The sequence below is a fragment of the Sinohyriopsis cumingii genome, chromosome 14, assembly GCF_028554795.1.
Source record: "Sinohyriopsis cumingii isolate HCF-2022 chromosome 14, ASM2855479v2, whole genome shotgun sequence".
NCBI classification, from domain to species: Eukaryota; Metazoa; Mollusca; class Bivalvia; order Unionida; family Unionidae; genus Sinohyriopsis; species Sinohyriopsis cumingii.
In genome coordinates this window covers 10,373,720-10,399,994 of record NC_142974.1, presented here as the reverse complement: position 1 = coordinate 10,399,994, position 26,275 = coordinate 10,373,720, and the positions used below count along the sequence as shown (strand labels likewise).

The following is a 26,275-nucleotide window of genomic DNA, read 5'->3' as shown; positions in this document are numbered from 1 at the left end:
AATTCTTCTGTGGAAAGAGGTGAGTTCTTTTTACTTCCTATAAGTTAACATTTAAATATATAAGGTGGATTCCATGTTAGAGGTATAACCCACCCATTTTCACACTCACGCTATCAATTGACCAATTTCCTTAGTTTTATTCGTGATTGTTTGGTCGTGTTCTTGTAATGGGTTTAAATCCTTCTTACAGCGCATCATAATCTATACATGGAGTAATAAGTCCATGGCGGGGTAAATAGACCATATTCAGACAGGCGTGACCTTTTTACCACAGCCCCCTTTGGGCAGTCTATAAAAAAAAGGGTTAGTTGTAATAGTACAAAAGAAACATATCAGTAGACGGGGTAATGAAATCTTCTCAAGATTACAACAAATCAGTAACGAGAACACTGCGCAAGAATTTCATTGCTTATTTACCAATCCAAATCGCATAAAGTGATATTTAACGCAATGTCTTATAAAATTATGAATCTGCACATGCTATATATATAAAGGGTACAGACAATATATATATATATATATATATATATATATATATATATATATATATATATATATATATATATATATATATATATATATATATATATATATATATATTGCAGATGAAGAGGATTCAGTCATTCATCTATCATTGAAGATGTGGAATTCGACCAGTGAAAATGGAAATGAAAAAACAGGATGTTAGGACACTGTCCTTGATTGTGTGCACATTTACGTACCTTTTAGTAGGCGCTGCAGTGTTTGACGCACTGGAATCGACATATGAGGGAGAGCAACGTATCATCTTACAAAAAGAGGAAGAAGAAATCCGCACAATTTATAATATCTCCGATGACGATTACGCGATTCTAAAGCGTAACGTCATGAAAACAATACCGTACTACTCAGGGGTACAGTGGAAATTCGCCGGATCCTTGTACTTCTCACTGACGTTGGTAACTGCAATTGGTGAGTCACAACGTTTAATAATCTGTTTGTCTTTATACATCAAAAGGGCGACAGAACCCTGTTTATATTTACCTGACCCCTATTTCATTTTATTATTGTTGATAAGAAAAATAATTTAAGTGCAACAAAGACTTCAGCTCTTCATTATACTACCAATTCTATATATATATATATATATATATATATATATATATATATATATATATATATATATATATATATATATATATATATATATATATATATATATATATATATATAATTAATCAGGTGTCCGTTTGGTAACTGTCTTGTTTGTCCAGTTCTTTATGGCACCAAAAGGACACAGTCAAGGTGGGCATAGTTAATATTCAAACAAAGAGGCAACCAGTCTAGAAAGCCATCTACAAACGATCTATTAGGCTTAACGAGACAATATTTTAACCATCATAGTAAAATCACGATTATTTTTTTAAAAAAATCAATTAAAACTACTCATTTTATTTCAGTAATTCACCAGTAACAAACATTTATTTATAACTACCAGTAATACTAGCGGCAAAGATCAATAATTTCATGTTAATATGCATTATCAAGGAAATTATCTTGCAATATATCTAAATGAGACATTGGCACATTCCACATGATAATGTTATTACACATGGATCTATGCAATCTCACTATTCAAGACGCTATAATTAAGGACTTCATGATCAACATGTGTACATATTAAAACTATCTGAGAAATAAAAATCTTTATAATATCAAATGTATACTTAGTAGCATGGTCTTTCACAAAAACAGAGTTTCTAAATGTGCAAAATTCATTTCACACTATCTTGATATCGTGGGATCTTTAATCAAAACTGCATATGTATTTCGTCCGTTTTTTATGCAGGGTTGTAAATTTGAACATCAACACATATGTGCTGTGCATAGGTGACAAATGAAAAACATATCAATACAATTGCATCTGTGTGCGTGTCATAGGTATTATGCATTAAATAAAGAGCATGGAGAAAGTGGTTAAGATGTCACAGGCAGCACACATTCAACTTTATTAACCAAGGAAGATGTGCATTTCCATGAATATATATATTCTCCAACTAGGTTAAGGAAGACTCCACAAGTTACTCTTTTCATGTGAGAGTTATTCAAATTTTGAAAATAACGTTTAAGCCTCTAACATTTATCGCAGAGTTCTAGTCCGCATGCGCAACACGTGTTCGCTCTGTCAGAATGTACCCATTGTTACTTTTGGGGTACACATATAGGTGGTTTTTATTAACCCAGTTTAGAAGTGATTCATTTTTATCTCTACATGCATTCATACTGCAGCTTCGGTCTCTTCGGACATACTGAATTACAGTTTGGAGTAAAGAAATGAGGATCGACTAAAAAGACCGTTGTATAAATTTGATTGAAAGCGATGGTAAATAACTGGAACCCTATGCAGAATATGCAATGACGAATTTCGCCATTTCTTGAAAGGAAAACAGAAGTCTAGACGGTTTATGGTAACGGACAATGTTTCCATGAAAATTTAAAGTATACACTTAATGGTTCATAGAAAGGTTCCAAAGTAATTATTTTTATGCATTAGTAAAAATTTCTAAATTGTTTCTTTGTCATCTGCACATACAAACATCAATGATTAGACATACAGTCTATACATGTGGCTCTCTTAAAATTCAAAGAATGGTATAAATACTCTACTGTCTAATGTATTATATTCCCTAGAGTGTGGTTAAGTTCGTTCCGAATGGATATGTGTTTATCCCCAAGAGTGTGCTTAAGTTCGTACCAAATCACTGACTTATTAACATATGATATTCGTTTACATATGTTACAATATCAAACAGTTTTCTACAATAATTAAGATCTGCTCGTGTGTCATTAAAGCCACTTTCAACTAGAAAAAAGACATATCACCCTTAAAACATGTCAGTAGTGAATGGGGGCGATTCAGCAACAATGGGAAAGTACATTACGGACCCCCCCCCCCCCGGCCTGTTTAGCGACAAGAATTATAGCGACAATGGGAATTAGTATTACCAGACCCACTTGGGCTTGTTTAGCGACAAGTACTTTGAAATACACCCTGGGCCACTATAGCCACAAGGGAAATGGAAAATGGGACTATTGGGCTTGTATAGCGACAGGGGAAAGTGTGGTATGTATAGCCTCTGACGGTGATAACACAGACAAGAGACAAACACTTATATAACATGTAAAACAAAATTGGGGGTTAGGGAAGAAAGTCAATTTGTTCGAGGCATATGAGGGGTCCTGAAGAGGGCCTTTCGCTTCTTCTGCTTCTTCTAATTTCTTCTTTTTTTCCACCAGCTTCTTATTTTCTCTCCTACACTTTTTCTCTCCTTCTCTTTTTTCCTTTATCCTTTTCTCCTCTATCTGTTTTCTGTCCTCTTCATCCTCCTTCTCCTCCTTTTCTTCTTTCACCAGATCACTTATTATTACTTTTAGCTTTCTTAAATTGTTTATCTCAATCTTCAGTCGATGGGGACTATACGAATAGCGATCCTCGTCCAGTTTAATCAACATCTCCTCTATCATCCCCAAATTGTCGAGCACGTCTTGTAACTTCTTCATTTTGTTAATCTGGTTTGAAGCCATCTTCTTTTCTTTATTCCGTAGAATGGCGCGAATGACAAACGCTGTGAGTTTTACATGGAAAGCACGGACGTGAAGGAAAACATCCCCGTTTTCCTCTTCTCATATTATCTACTATCCACACAGAGGTGAGGAGACAAATAACTAACCACAAGTATACTATCCACACACGCGAAGGAGAAAAAACAAACCCTTTCCATATTATCCACACACGCGAAGAAGCAAAAAACATAACCATAATCTACTATCCACACACGCGAATCAGCAAAAAACATAACTATAATCTACTATCCACACACGCAAAGCAGGAAAATCAAATATACTATCCACACACTCGAAAATGCAAAAACAAAAACATAACCAAAATATACTATCCACACACACGAATCAGCAAAATTAAACCCATAATCTACTATCCACTCACGCGAAGAAGCAAACAACATGACCATAATCTACTATTCACACACGCGAAGAAGCGAAAAACATAACCATAATCTGCTATCCACACACGCGAAGCAGCAAAATCAAATATAATATCCACACACGCGAAAAAGCAAAAAAAAAAAAAGAAAAACACATAACCAAAATATAGTATCCACACACGCGAAGCAGCAAAATTAAACCCATAATCTACTGTCCACTCACGCGAAGAAGCAAACAACATGACCATAATCTACTATTCACACACGCGAAGAAGAGAAAAACATAACCATAATCTACTATCCACACACGCGAAGCAGCAAAATCAAATATACTATCCACACACGCGAAAAAGCAAAAAAAAAAAAAGAAAGAAAAACACATAACCAAAATATACTATCCACACACGCGAAGCAGCAAAATTAAACCCATAATCTACTATTTACACACGCGAAGAAGCAAAAACAATAACTACAATATATTATACACACACGCGAAGAAAAAAATTAAACCCATAATCTACTATCCATACAAGCGAAGAAGCAAATAACATAACCAAAATATACTATCCACACATGTGAAGCAGCAAAATTAAACCCATAATCTACTATCCACTCACGCGAAGAAGCAGAAAACATGACCATAATATAATATCCACACGCGCGAAGAAGCAAAAACCATGACCATAATCTACTGTCTACACACGCAAAGCAGCAAATCAAATATACTATCCAAACACGCGAAAAAGCAAAAAAGAAAAAGGAAATCATAACCAAAATATACTATACAGACACACGAATCAGCAAAATTAAACCCATAGTCTACTATCTACACAAGCGAAGAAGCAAAAAACATAACGAAAATATATATCCACACACGCGAAGCAGCAAAATTAATCCCATAATATATTATCCACACACGCGAAGCAGCAAAAACGTAACCAAAATATACTATCCACACACGCGAAGAAGCAAAAAAATAACCAAAATATACTATCCACACACGCGGAGCAGCAGAAACATAACCATAATCTACTATCTACACACGCGAAGAAGCTAAAAAGATAAACCCAATCATACCATTCACACAGAAGGGAAGGTTAAAAAATCACACACTCTACTATCTACACAAACGTACGTGAGCGCTTACAAAACCCAATAATCTACTATCTACAAAAACGTACATGAGCTCAAACAATCACACACAAACACACAATTAAACCAGGTAAGAAGTGAGTGTTTATAATCAAACTACTCTACACTCTTACAATTGGCACATTGAATATTTTCTTTTTTCTGGAGTATTGGATAGCCCTGAGAAGGGCTGTTTTTTATAACTTCAGATACATCTGGCTAATGCCCCAACATCTCCCCGGTCTGGCAAGGCAGACACATCGACGGCTCCAATCGTTCTCCCAATTCACTCTTGTTTTCAGGAGCGTAGAGGGAGGTTGATTGGCTTCACTCTCCCAATCTCTGGGATTGTCAAACTTCCCTCTCTCTTCTTCTATTCCATACTTTAGGATGTTGGAGTCTCCTTATATTCTCTGCAGGCACCTGTACTGCTACTGGCTGTGGTACTGGTAGAGACTGTTGCGTTGGTATTAGTGCCCAGTGTTTGCCTCTGTGGAAGCGTCCTTGGCTCTGGCTTAACCTCACACACAGCTCTCATCATGAGGAGAGGTAATATAGTTTTTTTTCCTCCTCATCTTTCTTTCTTCTCTTCTGCTCCTTCTCTTCTAGTGTTGCTTCCTCTGTTATGGCCTCCATGGCCAGCTCATCCAACACGCGACGGGCGTACTCCAGGTGCATCTGAAGTTCAATAAGTTTGGCTATTCTGCTGCTCATTCTTTAATGTTGACAGGTCAACGATGGGTAGCCAGACTGAGGCGTGATCAGTATATATCACCGAAGCACGGACGTGAAGGAAAACATCCCCTAGCACACAAAACTTAATTAGTTGGATTAAAGTGATTTTCCCTCCAATGGAACATGTATCACGGTTTTTGCACGCACAGCGTGCTATTTAATTCCTCCTGGGTGAAGGAAAGAGAGCTACATCCCACAGGCTTTTATGTGTTCCTGGAACACTTATAAATTAGGCCGTCAGATCGAGGTACTGATTAGTTCCTAGCGATCTGGATGTAAGTCAGAGGTGAGTGGGATTGGACCCAGCACGCACCCATTGCTTAAGTTGCATTGTTTTGCTGATTGAGACGAGTGGGATTGGACCCAACGCGCACTTGTGTATACTGCTATTTAGAGGCGTGCACTGCACGCGTGGTGTTTAATGTCCGGCCGTGGTAGAGGAGGCAAGGTTTATGGATCGGGAGGCGGTTCCTGGCACAGTTTGGTGTCAATAGACTCCAGGGTATAGTTTCTAAAAGTGTCGTCCTGCATAATTTTGAGGATAACTATGCTGTTTAGAGTTAGTTAAAGATAGATACCCAGGTTGACAGCCATATGTTTTGATGTTGCCACCTTGTGTGGCGGGTTCTTGATTGTCTTGGGTTATTGAGACCACCTTGGTTGGTATTGGTTTTAGGGTCTTAGTGGTATATTAGTGCTTGTTGCGTTGCAGCTTTGTGCTGCTGGGTCTGATGGTCTTTGGGGTTTAGACCATCTTATGCGTGTTAATTTGGGGTTATACTTCCTAAGTCAGAGTTTTTGTTTTGCAGGCTTGTGCTGCGGGATCTGATGGTCTTTGGAGTATAAATCACCTTATATATTGATAATTTGGGGTCTTTTGTTCCTAAATCTGTTTAAGTTGAGCCACTTAGTGTGGACGGTCCTGACGATCTGGGTTCAAGACCACCTTGTACGATCTAGCTTTTAGGGTCATGTCGGTAATTCTAGGTACTTTTATTTTTATTATTTTTGGGCTGTCAACGGGGTTGAGTGAGGGGATTTGTAGAGGTGTTAATTTTCATGCGAGTTTGTTAAGATGTTGTTTAAGACACAAAACTTACATTATCCATATTATCACCAAAAAAAAAACGAGGACCTAAAAGAAACACTCACTTTTTTTTTACTGACAATCATTATCTTGTTTACAATTTTGACAAGCGACGGAAACGAAGGACATAGAGTCATACTTTCTAACCAAGATAAAGAAATCATGTGCACATAAACGCACTTCTATTTTTTTTTTTTTGCTAACTGACAAACGTACCATTGGCAATTGACTGATTAGATTATTGGGTAGCCCTGAAAAGGGCTGTTTATTTTGTGTGAACGAGGAGCTATGGCAATCTTTTATGATCTAAGATTGCGACCTCGTCTGGCGTTAGGCTTTCCCACAGGATAGGGTCTGCTTCTTCGAAAAGAGAAGGAGAACTTTTTGGTGTCGACAAATTCACGTAGGCTTGGTTCAACTTTGTTAGTCTTGCACACATCTTCGTAAGAGGATGAGTCAACAATGGATGGTCAGACTGGAGACTAGCTCGCTTTCATGGTAAAAGCGCGGACGCGAAGGAAAACATCCCTTCATGGTTTCTAGTCGGAACGCTAAAATAGTGTGATATGATGGATAGAGAGAAGTCAGAGAGCATGGTTCATGATACTCATGGCAAACAAACGACAAACGCATTTTTCTTTCTTCAAAACACAACATTTTTTATTCAAATAACACACAACTAACAATTAACATATATTTTAGCATTAAGCATTCCATAAACTAACAAACATTTTTTCAAATGACTATCTATTTTGAAAAAGAATGACAACGTTGTGAATGAAATTGAGATTTCCACTGTTGGAAGTCATTGGGCCATTGATGTACCATACGTTTCCTAGCTAAAGACATAAGATAACCATAATGGCCACAAAACCATCGATCTACTTTGTCATCGTTTCTAGAAGAGTGTCGATCAAACTAAGTTACTAAATGTTCTAAAGAATATCCCAGACTACGTTGATGCAGAAAATACACACAATATTGTCCAAACACCGATGAATTTGTGGCTTGTAATTGCACATTATTGAATCGTGTCGTCTGAGCATGTCTTCTCATAAAGTCAATGATATCGTCTTCCAAAGGGGGCAGTCCATACGAATCGAAATATTCCACACATCCTTCTTGAGGAAATTAGACGGCTACCCAGTGGGTTCCTGGGAGATGACTGACGTCCATGTTGATCACATAAGTTTGATGATCTTGATGTTTGCGATGAGGTAGTTCATCTTTAGCACATACGACAGGATTCCAAGAAGCAGTGTACGAACTGTGGTTCAAAAGGTAATAAAGTTCCCAGGTATCTATTTTTGATAAGTGATCAATTCGATCCTGACCTTTTGCTTGAAAATGTCTGAAAAGTAACCGTTTCTTCGCCTTGTTTCCCAACTCTGAGCCAAGAGAGCTTCGATGCGATGGATCTCTAGAGTTGGAGGACAAGAATCTTCACGCAAGCCTTTATACCGCTGTTGCAACACGTCTTCTTCCGAGATGAGACTCCAAGCTTCGTCCAGATATTCGTCCAAATTTTCTTCTTGACTCAACATCAGACATTTACTGTGTTGAATTTGACTGGGATGATCGTTTTGACATCCATAACAATCTTTCTTGATCAATTCCTTAATTTTTCTAACAGGTATGTAGCAAAACAGGAGACTAAATGTTTTTCTTGTTCTGGCCATCTGGACTTCATCATAATGACTTCTTCGTCTTTGTCTTGGGGTTCTCCTTCCACAGGTTCCTCACGTTCCATGTCCAAAGATTCTCCACTATGTAAAGAAGGATAACAGTCTTCCATAGCTTCTAATAGTCTAGAATGACTTCTCTCAAACTGTTGATTTCTATGGTATTGTCGAATTCGGCATACAGGATGATGTTCACCGTTCCATCAGGAATTTGGTCTTTAAACTGAATTTCCACACGAATCTGGCCGGATTTTATAAGGTGGAAATGCCACTCGTTGCTGCCTTGGTCTGGAGTGAAATCAAAAGCCCACAAAACATAGCCTCCTGCGTAATCCTCGTACGTAATGCCGTGAAAGGTGATGGTTCCTAACTGTCCGGTGGCTTCGTACAGGGACAAGTACGATCTCAAGTAATTCTTCTCGTCACCAAAATTAGGTTCGAAAGGTCTGGTAGACAAAGTCTTGCCAACGCGACTGACTTCGATTTTGGACACGCCAAAGTGATGAAAGTTGAAAGGATTTTTTCGTGGGCTCCGTTGAACGTTGCATTGCCCACCATTTCAAGGATTAAACGTTTGAGTAACTGTCCTTGAAACAGATGATCTTCGATCATAGATTTATGTCCAGTGGGGATAGTGAAAGTTTTCACTTCCACGCGTCGTATCGGATACTTGGCGGTCGTTCTGCACGTAGAGTCTGGCTTCTTGGATGACGGTTTTGTACTCGGCAACATTAGCTATCAAATTTAAAGCAGCACTGCTACGATTCAGTCTCAAGCGGACATCCACACCTTTCAGCAAATACTTGTCTTGCAACCACATGTCCAAATGCAAACGCTCCATCAGTTCTAAACTACGGCTTTCAACTTTTCTTTTCGTCGTTCTACAAATTCCTAATTTGCGTCAGTTACAACAAGTGCAGTGTTGTCGAACTTTGCACCTAGGGCGTCAGGCTTCCATAACACACAAGCATCTAGATGAGTGTTCTTGGCTTCCTTTCAGTACGTCAAGAGATTTTCCAGGTACGTTCGATAAGGTTAAGTATCCATGCTGCTGCTGATCAGTTTGTTATTCAAGTAAAGATCCACTGAGCTAAACAAGGAGTGCATAAAATTGTTAACGGTAGCTACTCTGGATCCAGCAACTAGAGTGGGTTCGTCGCCCGTTTTGATCACTTTCACTTTCAAGTACAAGTAACTGCTATTCCGATCGATGTAATCTTCGGGCTGTCCTTTGATTTCAAATTCGATGGGAGCGGAATCCGTCAGAGAGGAAACGGGGTGAAATTCGACCCATTTGGGATTCTTGCATTGTCATCATGTTGGATGGCATGGCAAACAGATCCATTTCCGACTTGGAACAGGCACAAGACTCTCGGTGCATCATTTTTGTTTTCTTGTCTCTGTGATTTCTTTTAATAATCAAAAACGTCTAAGCCTCGAACAATTCTTCTTTTCTTAGTCTTTCTAGCTTTAGGAGGATGAAGGCTTCTGATGGGGTGTTTTCTTCTTTTTCGACTCTTTCTGCCTTGTCCTTGCTGTGGCACTAGGGAAGCAGGTATGCCTGACTTTGGCAGCGTCCAGGGCATTTATAGGTGTTTCTCGTCGGCCCAAAATGTCTTTGCCCGTTTTCAGCAAGACATTTTTGCCTGCTCTCAAGAATGCTTCTTTAGGGTTTTGTTTGTCGATGATGACGTTTTGGAGAAATTCTTTACTGTGTGTTAATGCTGCATCTTTCAAGGCATGCAATCCTCGTGTCACCATCGGTTTCAACACCGGAGCCACCGAACGAAAGGCTGATGTCAACATATCTCCTAAACCGTGTCCTCGCTGTCGAGTAACGCCTCGGTACACTGGATACATGACTTACGAGTCATTAGAGAACCGTTTTCGAAAATGGAGTTTACCCGTCATTTTCCCTTTGGTGAATGGAATATTTTGTCCCAGATCTCCTTTTATAGCAATGTTGACAGTGTCCAAATAAGACTTGCTGACGGTCAAATAGTGAGGATGTTCAAATTCACGGTGAATGTGATAAGTGTTCCCACCTTCATCGTCAGCGTTCGTGGCAGAATTCACTTTGAAATGAATGACACGCAGTAACGGTACGGAGGTGCGTCCCACCACGTTGTACTCACCACATCGGAGTACACAAAGATCAAATTCAGTCCTTGGTTCACTTCTACCGTGGATCGAAAATGCCTCGCAAAATGCCAGTTGTTCCCAACGTTTGCTATGTTAATATTTTTGGTGTGCTTATCCATGATCATATTGAGGTCTCACCCAAAATGTCATACAATTAAGGACAAAATTTAATACGTATACTTCTTTCGTCACTTTCAAAGTGTATTAGTAGGCGATGAGATACTTTATGGTAATCAATGGTGTCACGTTTTTTTTAGTGTGGTAAAATTTTTGTCAAATGCTGCATGGAATTTGTCAGCAATTGCCTCCACCAGATGTTGACCACTAAAATAATAGCCTGAGTTAATTTTAAACTCAAAGATGTACAAAGGAGATTCACTGTTGGGTACTGTACTCTTTGCAAGTAATCTATGCTGTTTAGTGTTAGTCAAGGTTTGTTGCAGTGTTTGGTCCATAATTTCGACCTCAAAAGTGGTTTGAGTTTCAGTAATGTTTTTGATTTGTGTTGGGCGAATGATTTCCACCAAAGCCACTTCCCAATAGGTTTGGTGATCTAATTGGATGACCTGAGGTAATTGGGCCGTGTAACAGCACAAAGTGTTGTTGGGAAACACCTCCATGGAACTGTTACTAGGTAAGGTTAAGCAACATTGGGTATTTTGGTTCATAATTCCAGAGTTCTGTGGCTGTCTGAGGGGTTACTGGAAGTCAGAGGAGCATCTCCGCTCAAAATGGGGAAGTTGTTGGTGACTGGCACTGTACAAAAGATTCCCGTTGTTCCCGTTCGAGGAGAATTTCAGAGATGGATTGGGAAGAAGGAAACCGATGCAACTGCTCAATAAAATGGTCCACAATTGTTTGTTTCCTTGTTGCAAACTCAAATTGGCAATGCCTACACCGTTGACACAATATACCACAAAGATTTGGCAGAAAAAGACGATTTGCGTTTTAGGCACACGTTCTCCACACCACACCCACAAGGGCTGTTTCTGTAAATCTTGCAGAGAAGAACTGGGTAGAGGAGTGGTCGCTGCAGTGGTAGTGGTAGGTAAAACTGTGTCAAAGGGCATGATGGTCACTTCTTATTCTTGTAGATCCAAGAATCAAAACTGGGTGGATATCCTTTCCAACGCACTTTGACTTCTTTGACACGTCGTTTTCCCTCTTTACGGGTTCTTCGTTCGCGAATGCTTTCGATGTCGTACACGTAGTCTTCTTTTTCGGTGACACGTTGTAGCTCAGCAAGTAAAACGTTCGTTTTAACACTTCTCCGTTCATGTCGTCCAATTTATAGACGGTATGATGATGGCCATGCACTCGTTCAATGACATGAAACAATTCGGTGGTACAGTTATGTAAGTAACCTTTGTCAAAAGTGCGTTTGGTTTTGCCAATGCGCAGCCAATCTCCTACGGCCAGCATTTCAACTTTCTTGGGGACAGCCACCGTCGGGGACGTACCAAACTGGCGATCAGAAACCAGCACTTCGTTGTCGGGAGTCACATCTTGTGGGGCACGACCAATGCTTCGATGGTAAGATTGCTTGTACGCTTGCACCAGGTGCGGTAAAATGTCGATATACTTGAGAGTGTGGTGATGCGTGAAATATTTTCACATGCGTTCTTTCAAACTGCGTTGAAAACGTTCCACAATACTGGCTTTGGTTTCAGGATTCTCGGTGGTAAACAAATGAATGTTACGTTTCTTTAATTCTTTTGGGAAGGCTTGGTTCAGAAATTTGGTACCTTTGTCCATTTGCCATCGAAGAGGGTGACGACCACTTTGTGTCAACACCCGTTGCAGGGCTCGCACTAACTCGCTGCTCGATTTGGAAGTCAGTGGCACGACCCAGGCAAATTTGGAAAAGACGTCGATGACTCAACTCCTCCGTAACCTGCAGGATGGGATGGATCGTAGTAAATGTTGGCTAACACCGTCTTCATTTTGTTTGTTTGTTAATAAGTCACCCACTCTTCGTTGATGCTACTTTGGACGGGGCGAAAGGGTGGTTTGGAAACGGATTTACGTGTCCGATGGGACACGGGAGTAGCAGTCTTCAATTCTGGTTTCCCTTCTTTCTTTTTCACTTCTGCCGAAGGAGGAGTGGACATCATCTTTTTAACCCAAGCTTTCATTTCTTCTCGTTGGGGTGTGGGAGAAGGGGTCATCAAGGATGATGCAATCTTACTAGAAATGGGAGCTGCTGACGATGTTTGAAAAACTTCTCGTATCTCTTCTTCCTCAGGCTTTAGTGGGGTAGCATCTTTCATGACCACTGGTGGTGGTGGTGGTGGTGCGGGGAATGGGCTTTTCATCAAGGTCTTAAAATCTTTCAGAGTGGGTTGAGCTGTTTCGTCTAAAGCTTTCTGGTGAAAGAGTTGCAGTCGTTCCAAGAGTTGACCGTACTTTTGCGATTTTTCTGTTTCGGACAAATCGTGGCGATCTATCAATGACTGCAATTCGTGTTGTAACTGGGACATCTCTGTCAAATTAGCATTGGGAGGCAAATGCGGGGTTCATTGTTCGTGCCAACGATGGTATTCCATCCAACGTTTGTATGGCACTAAAGCTAGTTTTCGTCCTTCCATTCGATGTCAAGGGTTAAGTCTGAGATCTTGTGACTCCAAATGCCGTTTTTATCTTGCTACCACGTTTCCTCCCAGCATGGTTCCCAAGACTCCTTTCAGCAAAGGTCCTAACAATAGTGGCCAAATTCTTCCAACATCTTCTTCTTTTGACAAATGAGAATTTTCTTTTGAACCATTTGGCGAAGAAGGTGACGATGTTTGCCTAAGCATTGTTTCTAGTGTTTCGACAAAGGTATCGTGCCTTTCAAGACATTCAAACAACATTCTCACACGGTATCGATGATATCTTTGGGTCTTCAGGAGCTCAAAAACACTGATACCCATGCTTTGTCTCAGACCTTTTTTATACTGAAACGCGTCGCAACTGATTGTCGTTATGTCTTATCAACTTGATGACAGGCATCTCGCATCGTGGAGGGGTTCGCAACGGACTAAATCGAGTCAGTTCTTGCTTGGACAAATCCAGTAAACTCTGTAACATGCCCGATCCCTCTTGGACTTTGATTTGGGGAGCAGGTACTTTGTGAGCAGATGCCACTGCAGCTAAAGAGGAGGAAGGTGTCACAACTGGAGGAGAAGTTCTTGGAGACACGGGTTTCCATGGTGTCATTAACGGAGAAGTGGATGAACATGAGGTTACCGGAGACACGGTCACCGTCGTTGCAGGTCGTGGTTTGCGAATGTAAGGTTGCGTCCTGGCTGAAGTGCCTCTCTTGCGAGTAGCTGTTTTCTGTGGGCTTTTCTTTTTCTGGGCACTTCTCTGTTTCTTTTGCTGGGGGCTTTTCTTTTTCTGGGGTTGTGACCTGGTCTTGACACCGTTGCTATTTTTCTTCTTGGCGTTTCGTTTGGCTTTTTTCTGGGGTAGAACTTTGGGAGCAGTAAGATCCCATTTTAAGAGGGAGCCAATGATGACACCTCCTAGAGTAAGTACCGCTCCCTCCAGGTTTCAAAAGAATTTGCTTTTTGATTTGAGTGTCGACGCGGTGATCGGCCAGTTGGGTGAAAGCTATTTGGTTTCTATCAAAAATCGTTTGGTTTGATGAAGATTCTGAATGATGCCTTGTATTAATTGACGTGCTGTAACCGTGAACTATCGTAAGACTTCTATGAGACTGGCTTCTAAGAACAAGCACGTATTTGTGATTTTTCTCGCGACTAATGCCATACAAGGCACGAATCAATTTGACGGGAAGATGAGACTGAAGAGACGTCATGGTCAAACTGTGTGAGACAGACGAAAAGTGTCCGAAGTTTTTATAGATTTTTTGGATTAAGTCGAGGACGGATACATGTACTGGACAAGCCCTCCGTCTTCTTTCACCAGTGGTGAAACAAATTGGTACGAAATTGCAAATAATCGGGGGTAGTGGGTTTCAAATCGACGAGTAAATAGGCGTGTGGAGTCTGAGTGGCATCGTCGTACGCCTGAGTTAGCCAAGGCGTTCCTAACTGTTTGGCTAACACTTGCACTTGCGATTTATCTCGAGGGCTTTTAAACAGGACCACATATTTAGCATTGAGACTGATGTGCGATGGGCTTTACCTTGTTGAAACAAATTTTGAGTGATGTAAATGACACTGGCATTACGATGATGCCCTTTGCGCGTAAACCATAGTTTAATTTCTTCTTCGTCTTCTCTTAACATGTCGTCAAAAATGACTAGATGGGTTTGATGGGGGTCAGACATGATTCCGTCGTCTTCCTTAGGAATGCCTTCCACAAACACGATGGAATCGTCTTGACTTTTTCTCGCAAGAGGCTGTACGCCGATTGCCACTCTTTGTATAACACCACACGATACGTTGAGGTGGACGATCGATCAAATGAGGTTTATGTTCGATCAAACGTTTCACAAATTCGGTTTTGCCTGAACAGTTAGGTCCAGCAATGAGCATGTTACAGGGATGGCGAAGATACAAAGCCTCCCATCTGGCACGATCTAAGTGTTTGTCAATGACTTTGAAAGTGGAGGAAGAGAGAGCAGCGACAGTAGAGATAGCCATAGTGTCAGGAATGTCACTTGTTACACGAAAACAGACAAGACAATATTTTTTATACTTTTTCATGATACGTTTATTGATGTTTTAAAAATAAGCACGAAATACTAACATACATAAAAGCGAAAGTGTTAAGTACAACGATAAAATGCACATTAAAACGATCAAAGTGGAAAAGAAACAAGTCTATGTACAACATGTTTAGAGTAACCAAGATGTCCTAGTGACAGGATGTAATGTTCTTACAGGTTCTACAGGGGGTAATGTCACACAAGTGTCCTCTCGAAAGGGTCTTTCAGGAATATCCATGACGGGTTCTTCTGTTACTGTCACTAACACAGGTTGAAAAGTGACTTTTTTCTTTGTATGTTGAAATGAAGGATCACAACTCTTGAGCATACTGGGCCACTTCTTGTGTCCATACCTCAAATCCCCATTTTATCCAGTCACGTACATCAGTCCAATGGGGGTGTAAATCATAAAATACACACACATCGTCATATACCTCTTTGGTACCTAAAAGTTGACGAATCTTTTTTTCCCGCAGAGGTCAAGAAGTATCCAGATGAAAACGCAAGGCTTTGAGCAAAATGAGTCTCTAATGACCATTTAAATCAATTTGGGTGGTAAGTACTGTTCGTAAAGAGTCCACAAGGAATCGGCTGGTAAACGAAATCCCAGAAAACAAGTCATTAAGACACACACCACACGTCGACCCAAATTCAACGGAAACAGTTCTTGTAATAAGTGAAGGTAATCATCCACGGTTTGAATATTGTCACTGAGTTTCTTCCACGGAATCTGTTGAATCACTTTTGATAAAAGCCGTGGCATGGCAGCCTATTTTTATACCCTCTTGTTTTCGGAAGCAATAAATGTACTTTCTGCCCAGATATGTTCGTTCTGCAGTCGGGAATATACATGCTCCAAGCACTAATCTACAGTTCAGAGTTCGTTTCCTCTTCCACTAAGCAGATGTTGCGTAAAAAATGTTTGTAATCCTTCAACTCTTCTTCCTCAATTCGTGCAGTAGGTGTATCTCGACGTAACGAAAATCATGAACATGAGCATATTGATCCTTCTCGTTCTCGAAGAGTTTAACAAGGACTGACCACTGGAACACTTTCTCATCAATCAGTCCTCTTATAGCATTGAGGTACCAGTGGTTTAAACACCGGTTACGTAACGGATGCAATTGTTCATTAAGTTTCACTTGAATTTTGACCAGTTCTCAGTAAATGTGTTCTCTCATCTCCACAGGCAAGCCACGAATGTTCTCTGGTAAGGTATCCATGAATAGGTCATACTAAAACCCTCTTTTGTCGGAGGTAATAAGTGTATTTTCTGTACAAATCTGATTGTACTCCGGTAGCTAAACCAAATGTTTTAGTCTCTAGTTGACACACTACACATCGCAGAGAATTTTCCTCTGGAGACAAAATTCGATCACATAAAAGATTTTGGTAATTCACTAATTCTTGGTACTCGCTGTAGTATGGTCAACTTGTAAGTAGTAGAATGAGTAGACACCAAAGTCTTACTGTCCTTGTCCTGTTGAACAATATCTGACCATTGGAACATTTTCAACTGAATCAGGCCTCTTATAATATTCAGGTACCAGTGGTTCAAACATCGATGACTTAACGGATGCAATTGTTCTTTACATTTGACTTGAATTTTGACCACTTCTCGGTAAATCCTTTCTCTCAACTCCACAGGTAAGCCATTAATGTTCTCTTGTAAAGTATCCATGATCATGGCAGTCAGTATTATTGTATTTACAATCTTCTCCGAGAGCGAAAGTAATCAACAAAGTGAATAATCTGGCCACTGCCATTCAGGGTAACGCTCAAGAATGTCAATGAAATCTTCTAATGTAAACGGTCTAAAGCGAAATAATAGGATGAACGCACCCTTGATCCAGAGAAATCTAACACATTTGTTGACTTCTTTCACTTTCCTCTTGTGAATTTCTCGACACAGAAGTTCTACATTCACCCAATGAGATTTCGCTCTGTCAAGTCCCTGCCAAACTTCCTTGTAGATTTTCTCTTGCAGTTCGTTCGGTAATGATTGAATATCATTTTTTAAATGGGGTTTAAATACTGGTCTTGGTGATATCCAACATTTGACTCCTAGCCAATCTGGTTTCTTCAACGACATGGTAGGTCACTTCAATGACTTGGTCTCAATAAAGGTAGGTAGTGACAATTCAGGGACCATCAAGCATGTTCCAGGTAGGCTGAATCTTGTTGTTCCCACTGGTGTAGTGAGACACCACAACTGAAGCACTTGACTTTTTCCCCTTCGCCCAAATAGAAAAGTCCGGCTCTGGCTAATTCATCAGGGGTTGGTCCTCCCAGATACTTAGGCCATTTTCCTTTGATCGATTGAAGACGATTTTCAAAGTCGAAGTATTCAGGCAAACGCACAAAGAACGAATATTCGTCTTTCACAGGTTCATATTGATGAGGGTAGGGTGACATCGATAGGAGTTTGCTCAGGGCTGGATGACATCCGTAGGGTGGTAGACGTGAAGGTTGACATCCACAATGAAAACCAGTAAAGTGTCCACGATAAGGAGAGGCATCGCTTTCGCATCCGTCAGGTTTGACACCCACAACATCACTTTCCATAATAGGTGTAGTGGTAGTGGTAGTAGCGAGAACAAAGTTCCCATGAAGCTTTATTGAGGTCACAGCGTACAGCATCGCTCTCATCGCAAGACAAAAGATCGTAGTCCGCTACGCAATTACAAGGGTAACCAAATGGACAGTTACAATTTCCTTCCGGACATTTTCCGTTGCAATGCATGGGTCTTATCCATTTACTGTTAGTCATTCTATGGGAAGGTACATTTTTTTTTACAATCCCCGAACTTGAATGATGTCTATTTCAAAGGATTCATCTTGTTCGCATGGTCTTGGTAGTCACAATGAACTATCGATCTTGCACATTGTCCCTTTTTATCTGCTCACCAATATCGATGTGATCGTACGACAAAGTGAATTGGTTGGGAAGTTGCACTCGCTTATGGTACACGATTTGATAGATTTTTTCCAAGGGTCGACTGACGATTTGGTGAGTGGGTAAACATACAATCTTGTTTGGTTAGTAGGTGGTCATTTTAAAGTTTCCATCCTATCCAGACTGCAAGGCTTCTTTCAATACACCAAAGTTTACCACTCGATTGGTGCGATAATTGAGAGTCAATCCTTTCACTTTACACTCGGTGGGCACTTCTCCTTGTTTGTCTCGGTATTCGTAGCCGTAACTTTTAGAACCGCCACTAGCGAAACTTAGAATCTTCTCGTCGTGGTGCTTGTCTATTCAGGCCCCTAAACGGTCTCCTTCGATCTCAGGGAGTTGCTGACCCGGGCGATCGATGTAAATGCAACTATCCGTGTCAAGATCCTCTCGCAATTCTAAAGCTTCGTACAATTTTAAGCGAGCAAGAACTGTCACGTAGGCTGCAATGATGACATTTCCAAATTTGTCGGCTTGTACAAAGTCCAGATATTCTTCGTAATTGACTAAGATCAAATCCGCACGAACGACGTCCACGTGTTTCATGTATTTGGTTTTGTCGTGAATAATCTGGAAGTAGCGGGAAGGTTCTGTCAAATACTCCGTCTTTGGCAAACACGGTCGTTGTGCCATTTTGCCTCACAAGCAATTTTACATCTCTTTGGCAAATGATCGCCTGCCTTCGTTTTTCTCGACGTGGTCTAAAGTGATGCCTTCCTGCTCCCAGTATTTCTCTTTGATCGTCTTTTCATCTTCGGGAGTGTGACACCAAGAAGGATAGCCGCTGGCTTCTTGTTTCAGTTTCAAAAAGGCATCCACGTAGTCGGCGAAAATGCCATTCTGACTTGGGTCACCTTTGTGGTATTGTTGTGTCTTGGGAAAGTGGTAAATTTCGTATACTTCTAGCAGTTGGTATCCCAGGTCCATAGCTTTGAATAATCCCACGCTGACCCACGTCCCTGTCAAGGCGCGTTCTTCCTGGGTGTGCTGACAAGGTTGGTGTTGTTTGCACGTTTCGGCACAAGTACGGCACAAGGGAAACATCAGTTTTCCTTCGCAATGGTGAGGTAACACGGGATGGTTTAAGTCGATGGGAGGCAAGACTGTGCACTTGATCAAGCCTTCGTATTGTCGAATGTGGTCCAGGTCGATATGTTCCGTCAACAATTGCGGGTGTCCTGCAGGAAAGCGACAACATTTGCACACGTAAGGATAAGTGAACACAAGTCCGAATCTTTGATTTCTTCTCTTTTATCTTCGTCAGCATGGTGCAGCAAACAGGTGGCATTCGTCCGTCCTCCGTACAAACTGTTCCGCGGGTTCAAGGGGACCATCAATTTATAACTTTCTACGATGCGTTTAAACTTGGGATCGGTTTTCAAACGGTGATAGTACTCGTGTTCCCTTATTTCCACAACTTGATATCCTTGTTGTTCTAACTTCAAGCGTCGATGACAATTGTCATGGTACAAGTCTTCCATGGTTCGTTGTAAAAACTGATTTTTAATGCCACGTACAGGGTAACAGACGGGACATCCGTGAAATAAGCAACAGTTAAACTCGTACACGATCTTGGGGTTTTCTAAGTCCCAGCCATCTACCTAATATGTTCCGATGGTCATTTCGCCTCCTCCGTTGCGGGCGTGATGAATCCATTTGTCTTCCTTGTCGTACAAGTAATGTAACCAGCGTAGGGCCTTGACTGAGTATTGACGTTTGACAAAGTTTGTCATTTGAGGGCTAATGACAGTCAATGTGTTTTCGGGCATGAATCATTGTCTGTACACTAAGGAACATGCTTTGGCAATGGTGCAGGCTTCTTTCAAAGGATCGACTCCTCCGTGTTCCATGAACAGTTCTCGAAATTTTCCACAGCAACGCCATAAAATGTCGACGTCAGAACGACAATACTTTAACATTTCTTCCTGAAATTCAAAGGGGTCCTAGGCGTGAGTCTGGTACCAAGCGTAGAAAGCTTCTCTTTGTTCGGTACGCGTGTTGTCGGGGTCGTAATAATGAGCCTCAGGCAAATGGGGTAGAACGGCGTGTTGATTGGCTTCGGTATTGAAAAAGTGTGGAAAGTAGCCTTTGGGCATTTCTGTCATTCCAAACGTTTTAGGCATTCGATTCAAAGGCATGGCCAAATATCTCATCGAATCTTTAAACTGTACTTGTCTCACTTGCATGGAAATGATTTTGGCTCCGTTCAAAGTCACTTTAGGACGTGTGGTGCCTTGTTCCATACAGTATCTCAAACAAAATGTCCATCGTATCCGGAGAAATTGTAAGCCATCACCGTGGCAAGACGATGACAATGTCCACGTCTCGTCGATTGGGTCTAAGATCCATTGAGCAAATTCGGCTAGCGTGTTAGGCCCTCGAAATAGTTTTTCGCGTCCTCCAGGAATCTTGCTGCAGTGAGGAAAATCGAAAAGGATGAAATTCCCTTTCTTCGTGTGGTCATCATCTTCCTCCTCTTGTTGTGGTTGGTATTTTTGAATGTAGCATTGGTGTTCCAAGTCCCTGATTTGGTGACAAATGTGACATCGCTTCTTTCCTGAACATACGTGTGCCTTGGCACAATTGGTATGTATGTCTTGTTCACAAGCAGGGCACAATCTCAGCAGTTGATAAGCACTTTTCGTCTGTGCACGTTGCGCGTCTGTTGTTGGTAACAGTCAGGGCTGACAAAAGTTCGCTGACAAGCAGGGCAATGCACTTGTTCTTGTCCTTCGTCCAGACAGAGTTGAGAGGCCAAACATCCTGAGCATTTTGATCCACAATGCTTGTGTTGCTCTCGATTGTTATAGCCATAGTCACCTTTCTCATAGTAATAGCTGTATCCCAGGAATGCAGTGATACTGGTAATGGTATCGAAATATTCACTGTGATAATAGACGGCAATGTATTTTCCATATTGGAAATCTTTGCCTCGAAACAACAGAGGCCCGCGCACTTCTTGAGGGTGCACTTTCAAGGTCTAGCGTGGAGCTAGGACATCTTGCAATTTTTGCATTTCAGGAATGCTACAGGGGGTGTCTTTGGAAGGGCCGGCTTGTTGTAATAAAAGTTCTGCTTCACTTCGTTGTTTGGTTCTGTCTGATGTTTGAATAGTTTTCCAGGCTCTTTTCCATTTTACCGTGTCGGTCTTGTCGGCATACGTTTGTCCCAGTACAATGGCACGGTCTAAACACGTCTGGTCTTGAGGGTTGTTAATTTGGATGAGGTTCTTTTAGGTACTGCGAAGGTCGTCCACGAATAACATCTTTCTGCGTTGTCCGGTCTCCCGTGGGAGAGAGACGTGATTCATGAACAGTGTCGCTTTTCCGTCGGTGATGTGAAATTGGTCATTGGATTGTTGCACGTGTTGTATCTTGTCCATGACTTTGGAAGGTGTCAGTTCTGCTGGGTTGCTAAACTCCAAACAGGGGATTTCAAGCCATCGTGATGAATATAAAGTCTCAAGCGATCGTCTTCTTTGGCTTCACATTGGTGTTTCAGTGTGGTTAACAAAGAATCCCACACATCGGTGATGAAACCCTCTGCTTTGACCAGAGGTACGTCAGCCTTGAAATTATTAAACTTCACCCTGTAAGTGTAAGCCGTTGTTCTAAATTTTCTAGAGGAGCGCTTTTCCGTCTCTCTAATGTGATAGTAATTTTCAGGGTTTACTAAGAGCGGTGAACTTTGATTGGGTGTGGAATCAATGGGTCTGGAATCTGGTTCACTCATGTCATCTTCAAAATCACTGGCATGAATTTGTGCCAAGACTTCAGCTATTGCACGAGGCTATAAGTCACGTTTCTGCCTCTTACTTTCTTCTTCCTTCTTCTCGAACTGATGCGATCGTTTCATCGTGACTGCGAAAAGTCAAATGACTACATGTTAAACACCATGGGTCACTTTATATCCATAGCAGACCAGGGCATATATAAAGGGTGTGTGTCTTGCCTTCCCATATTCATTTCACTCTCAAACCGATTAGAACGATGGAAGAGCCTACACAGATCGAACTTTTGGTCAGAGATGTGCGAGGGGTCATCAGAAAATTTTCTTCAGGCAAGCCGACGGACTACTCACCCTCCTTTCGAGATGAAAGTCAGATTACTTGCTATATCTGTAAGAAGAAAGGGTATTGGTCTTCGGAGTGTCCAAACCGTCAAAAAGCAAAACAGGTGCTAGAAGAGACAAAAGTCAAGACACCTGTTATCATTGTCAAGAAAAAGGACATTGGTCTTCAGAATGCCCTAAGAAACAACAGGAGGAGGAAGAAGAAGAAGAAGAGAGGGATTATGAATAGGAAGAAGAGGTAGCCTCCCCCAAGGAATAACCTAGACACGTGCAGAAAGAGACACATGAGAAGAAAAGAAGACGAGGAGAAAGTGAGGAAGAAGTGGAGGTAAAAACTGTGAAAGTGCAGACATTTAAAACACACACACACACACACATAAAATAGGGGTGAAAAGTTTGTTTGAGTTTTAATTGAGAGAAATGGGTAGCCTTGAAAAGGGCCTTTGAGTATTTGTTTGTTTAAACAGCAAACTTAGGAATAGGAACTAATCAACTTTAACTGTCTTAAGCCTTTGCCACGGCCAAGGCCTACTTCTGAACTTCCTGCTGTCGACGATGATTTGTTAAAAATCAGTAAGAGTGGAAAGGCAGGCGTGGTCACAGGGTTGGGTTGTTTAGCTCGGAAATGTCTTTTTCTCTTCGGTCGTAATAAAGAAGTCTGATACATTCGTTTCAGACTTCTTAACTCTGCTAACATGTCTAAAAGTACCGTGACCGTTTGACTTTCACTACCTTGTTTCTTGGCTGCTTCTTCGTCTTGTCGTTTCCTTCTTGCTTCTTCTTCTTGCTGTTGTTGCTGAATGAGAAAAGCTTGTTCTGCTTCCTTTTGCTGCTGTAAAAATTTCTCCAATTGTTCTTTCTGTCTCTGTTTAAAATTCTCCACGTGTGGTAAAGAAGAAGGTGGTGAAGGTACTGGGTTCCGGAACAAATTCTTGCGAAAGAAAATCCACAAAATCCCTATTAAAATGAACCTCTTCTGGAAGTAGGTCTGTGTTGACTTGGGTAGTCGATGCTATTCCATCGTTTTTGTCTCCACGGCCGATGTACCACAATTCATCGTATTCTTAGTTTCAGTCATGTTTGAAAACTGTCGCATGGATTGACTGCGCACAAACGCTAGCGCTTCTACATAGGGAATGTGATGTTCCAGACTGCTCTCTTCGGATTGGACGAATGACTCCGTGTGGTGACTTAATTTTGTAACGCGTGTTTGGATTGGTCAACAAACTCAATCCGTTTCGATCATCCCGTCCCTATAAATATCGGCAGTTCACTACATTCCTTCACCTGTTCTCGTCACAAAGATGTGGACCAGCGTAGAATCCTCTACTCTCTGACTTCCTCATGTATGTCAGATCATCGTGGACCATTGCCAGGATGACGGACACAAGCGTTTGGAAAAGAAGAATTATGTGGAGAGACAAGGCTGTTGAAGAGGAATCTGATTTACGGACGAGAAGTCAGACCAGATGTCAGACAAAGTTTGAGGAAAAGAAGGAGTCCTATACGATGCCCTCTATGTTAACGGAATAATATTAACATAAACCCAAAAGCCCTTTCCAGGACCCCTCATATGCCTCGAAAAAGACCTTCTTGCCTACCCCCCCCCCCAATGTTTTTCACATGTTGTGTAAGTGTTTGTCTCTTGTCTGTGTTATCACCGTCAGACGCTATACCGACATCACTTTCCTTTGTCGCTTTACAAACCCAATAGTCCCATGTTCCATTTCCCTTGTCGCTATAGTGGCCCAGGGTATATTTCAAAGTACTTGTCGCTAAACAGGACCAAGGGGGTCTGGTAATGCTAATTCCCTTTGTCGCTATAACTCTTGTTGCTAAACAGACCCGGGTGGTAGTGGCCCGAATTGCATTTTCCCATTGTCGCTGAATCGCCCCCATTCACTACTCACGTCCTCAATTCGTCCGTTGTAATCGCACCCCATCATTAATTTAATTGATATTTGATCCAGCAGTTATAAGCATACCACTGAGAAAAGACCGGACTGGCTTCCAGTGCTAGGGTTACCTCAAATGTAATCATTTGGTCCAATGTGCTCCTTAGACAGAAATGATACATCGCTGTTTCAGGATGAGACTCGTTTAAATTCAATGTTGACTTGATTTGTAGCAATTACAGCTGGGAGGTTAAGATATGGAACTTGTCCAATACAATACAATGACGAATATTTTTAGCCATTGCTTAGTACTGTCCATAAACTTCGTAGAGTTCCTTTATCGTTCACCCATAATAAATTACAAGGTTTACTTGCATATGTATTTGTATCAATATAATTAATCTTGGTAAAATTAATTTTGAATGTAGTTCCCGTTCTTTTTGTATTCCATGTTTAGTGTCTTTATGTTAGTTTCAAATGACTCCGTCCCTAGGCATTTTATCTCAGAAGCTTGCTGGATGCTTTCCTCTCTGATATATTCGTACGCTTGTTTGAAATCTGATTTTAAAATTCACAAGACTTTACACGTGAATCAAATGTATGTTGTTCTTGTGGGCGATATATAGTGTTGTTCTGAATTATGAATACAGAAAAAAAGAAGCCAATTTAGAGACAATTTTGTGCTTCAATGCCTCATTGGAATAAGGAACATATTTAACAGTCTAAAGCCATTTAGAAAGAATTTGACTTATACGTAAAGTTCCGATGATCCTTTTTTCTGCGAATACGATGTTTCGAAGGTATTTTATCACTTATTTTCAAAGAAAGTTGACGTATTTCTGAAAATTAAAAGCTAGCAGAAACGAAACAAAAACAAAAGAAACAATTTACACACGATTAAAGGATTCTGTGATATAAGAGATGTTTTGAATTTATTTTCCTTTACTTTTCAAGGTTATGGCCACAGCACTCCACAGACGGTGGGTGGAAAGATTGTCTGCATGTTTTATTCCCTGGCTGGCATACCACTGTGCATCATCATGTTCCAAAGTGTTGGCGAGCGACTTAATGTGTTTATTACCTACGTGATGAAACAAATCAAGAAATGCTTCAGGTTGAAGAAAGCAGAGGTCTCAGAAACAAACGTTATCCTGGTTACAATGAACCTATCAACAATTGTGCTCACGAGCGGCGCTCTTCTTTTCTCGCATTATGAGGGATGGAATCTTGTGGATGCATTCTACTACTGTTTCATCACCCTTACAACTATAGGGTTTGGGGATTTTGTGGCTCTCCAGAAAGGAGATTCACTTCAAACAAATCCTCAGTATGTGGCCATGAGCATGATCTTCATCTTATTTGGGTTAACAGTGATATCTGCGGCTTTGAATTTACTAGTCCTGCGGTTTTTAACGATGAATACCAAAGATGAACGAAATGATGAAATTGAAGCAGCTGCGGCTGCACAGAATAGTGTTCGTTTGGACGGTGAGGTCACATCTAATTAAAACGTGGTCTCAAATGCTTAAGGGCAAGATAAGTACAACAGGATTGTCTCAGTTTGTTTTTGTCCATGCTGAACAAGTAGAGAGAAGGTGAACTACACAAAAAGCGCAAGGATGATTTCAAATTCTTACTATGGGGAGAGCGTTTTCACAGGGATAACGGATTAATGGCCAACCGCTTGCTAACAAAAACTTTTTACAAAGCCCTTGTTCGCTTTAATTAGGTTCAGCTAATTTGTTCAAGTGCATAATTATGAAGTAATTAATTTAAAATGATTCATCAGAATCTAATTTTGGATAAAATCCACATAATTATTGATTTATATAAATTAGATTGGGAATGAATTCATGATTCAGCGTATAAGTAAAATCTTACCTATGCAGAAATCAACTTGCTGGGACAAAAACTTCTACTTCAAACAAAAGGGTGT

At 40.8% G+C, this 26,275-nt stretch overlaps 1 protein-coding gene across 1 annotated transcript; it reads left to right on the top strand.

Moving 5' to 3' along the window:
- Positions 1-611: 611 nt before the first annotated feature.
- Positions 612-26,275, top strand: LOC149783209 (two pore potassium channel protein sup-9-like). The gene is made up of 2 exons (XM_089933085.1): positions 612-951; positions 25,294-26,275. Exons 1-2 carry the CDS (start codon positions 663-665, stop codon positions 25,845-25,847), a joined length of 843 nt encoding a protein of 280 aa, XP_089789211.1. The 5' UTR covers positions 612-662; the 3' UTR covers positions 25,848-26,275.